The sequence below is a fragment of the Hipposideros armiger genome, unplaced genomic scaffold, assembly GCF_001890085.2.
Source record: "Hipposideros armiger isolate ML-2016 unplaced genomic scaffold, ASM189008v1 scaffold_5, whole genome shotgun sequence".
NCBI classification, from domain to species: domain Eukaryota; kingdom Metazoa; phylum Chordata; class Mammalia; order Chiroptera; family Hipposideridae; genus Hipposideros; species Hipposideros armiger.
The window spans coordinates 2,061,095-2,063,839 of record NW_017731355.1 but is presented as its reverse complement, the minus strand read 5'-3'; the positions used below and the strand labels follow the sequence as shown (position 1 = coordinate 2,063,839).

Below are 2,745 nucleotides of genomic sequence, written 5' to 3'. Positions count from 1 at the left end.
AGTCTGATTGCCATTTTAAACTCATATCAACTATTGTTTAGTGCATTACCTGACATATAATCATTTCTTTGTCGATTTTCATTCTCTCCCACTAGAACATAAATCCTATGAGAACTTTGCATTCTTGTCCACTATTCTACAACCAGAGACAAAAGCAGTACCTGATATAAAGTATACTATGTACACACATATATGTTTATATCTATATGTTGAATAATTAATCAAGTGATAAAAGAAAAAAGAAGCTCCAATAAAAAGTAAGCACCAGAGATACAGAAGGATATCCAAAACTCCAGAAAGAAGGTTCAGAGACTGAATATGGTAATAAATGCAATACCCATAATGTTTGATAATTCGTAAGTCATTAATAATATTGGAGAAAACATGTTTGGTAGTGAGAGAAGCAGTTAAATTGCTAAAAATAATAATAATAATTAGTGAGTGGTACAGAAGTAATTTTTAAAAAATAAACTGAGTGCCTAAGAAAATCAGTTAGAGACGAATAAATGTAAAAGTTAAAGTTAACATGTTTTTATATGTAACAAACTTCAAATCACTTACCAATTTCTTGCTGTGATGAGAGAGGATTTAAATTTCCTGCAGCGTTATGTTCATTAAACTGGAAAATAATTTTCATTAAATATTACTCATGAAATCAGTAGAACAGTATATACAGCATTTGTATTTGAATCTAAAGCCTGGTTTTTCTAATAAGCATAATTAGAGCAGACAAAATAGCAACATTCTATATAGCACACTATTGTACTAAAAAGAGATCTATCTTCAAAACCTATCGTTTACTTATATTAAAATAGGCTTACTGATTTGATTCTAACAGATAAATTAAGAGGCAACATATATTGTACTAAGGATAGTTGATAGTTCCTACTTTGGAATAGTAATATAACCTAAAATTCTAATTAACTTTTGCTTTATTCTGAAGGTTTCATAATTCAGGTTCTTGGTATTGTTTTCCTGCCTATAAAAGTAATTGGAAGTATGATAGCTTCATGTCACTTCAGATTAAGCTTTGCTGCCAAAGAGTCTATTTTCTCTGTAAGATAGGCTTTTAAAAAAATGGGATCATGAGACATAGTTTTCTGTTCTCTTTTGTTTCTCATACTGTTACATTATGAGCATTTTTCCATGTCACTATTCTCCCAAAACCTGATTCTTTTTATGGCATTTTAATATTCCTCTATATTGACATACCATACATTTTCAATCATTTATTTATTTTGAATATTTAGGTAGTTTCTATTCCTTTTTCTAATATAAAGTGCATATGAATACTGTTATGCACAGATTTCATTTCTTTGACAATAAGGAAAGGTGTTTTTCCCACAGATTTTATAAATCACTTGACTTTCTTTCTCAGTGAGTTATCTATTCACCACATGAACTTTGTCCACATATCTATTGAGGCAATAATTTTTTTCATTGGTATATATAGGGCTCTTTACATATTAAACATATACATTCTTTGTCATATTATTACAAATATTTTATATCACATTTTTCCTTTGCTTTTAAATTTTTTAACATATAAAAATTTGTATGTAACCAAACCCAAACTTTATTTTCTTTTGGCTCTTCTTTCATTGTTTTTATGCTTAGAGAATCATTCCTCCTCTTAAGATCTGGCAAATAGTCACCTATATTTCCTTTGAAATATTTATGGTTAACATTTTTAATTTAATGCATTCGTAACTTTTATTAGTGTACATGCAAGATGAGTGCCCAATTTATCCCTACTGATTTGTGGGCTCATCTTTATCACATTCTAATTTCTTTTGTGTCAAGACTTTCTAGACCAAGCCATCAATCTATCATTCTTTGTACCATTATTTCACTGTTTCGATTGCTCTAGTTTTATAGAATGTTTTATTATTTAGAAAGTGAGGTTCCCCCCACCAATACTCTATTTCACTCATTTTATTCTCTTATTAATGTCCATAAGATCTATAATGATACTCTCTCTTTTATTCCTAACACAGGTGAATTGTCTTCTGTTAGTCTAGTAAGGAGTTCACAAATTTTGTTAATATTTTTCAAAGAACTAACTTCAGCTTTATTTTCTGTTTTCTATTTCATTGATTTCTCTTATCATTCTTATTTTTTCATTCTATTTACTTTGGGTTTACTTTGTTCTTTTTCTAGCTTTTCAAGGTGGAACTTTTAGGTCACTAATTTTAGACTTTCTTCTTTTCTATTAACTTTAAATAATTAATAATTTAAATAAATTATCATTTTTGCTCTGGTTTTGACAGCATCCACAATTTTTGACATGCTGAATGTTCATAATGATTCATTTCAAATTTTTTCTAACTTCTCTCATGATTTGTTCTTTGATCCATAACCTTAATATTTAGGATTCTCCCAATATCTTGCTCTTCGTTTCTAATTTAATTCTATTGTGGTCTGAAAATATACTCTTTGTGATTTCAGTTTTTTAAAATGTATTAAGACTCATTTTATGACTCAGAATATGACCTCTCTTGGTGAATGTACCATCAGCACTTGAAAAGAATATATATGCTGCAGTTACTGAACATGGTATTCTATAAATGTAAGTTAGGTCAAGAAGTCAATAATGTTGTTCAGATTTTATAAAAGATATTTAATGACTGTGTTGTCTAATTCTATCAATAGCTGAGAAAGGGATGTTAAAAATCTCCAACTAAGTGTACTTTTGTCTATTTCTCCCTTTAATTCTGTCAGTTTTTGTTTCTGTATTTTGAAGTT

General features: G+C 28.7%; 1 protein-coding gene across 1 annotated transcript in view; it reads right to left on the bottom strand.

Annotated features, from left to right (window-relative positions):
* Nucleotides 1–2,745, bottom strand: part of CUNH14orf39 (chromosome unknown C14orf39 homolog) — a 59,235-nt gene that overhangs the window by 14,651 nt on the left and 41,839 nt on the right. Inside the window, exon 13 of the mRNA XM_019646024.1 lies at nucleotides 562–619. Within this exon, the coding sequence (XP_019501569.1) occupies nucleotides 562–619 (58 nt within the window). The remainder of the gene's footprint in view (nucleotides 1–561; nucleotides 620–2,745) is intronic.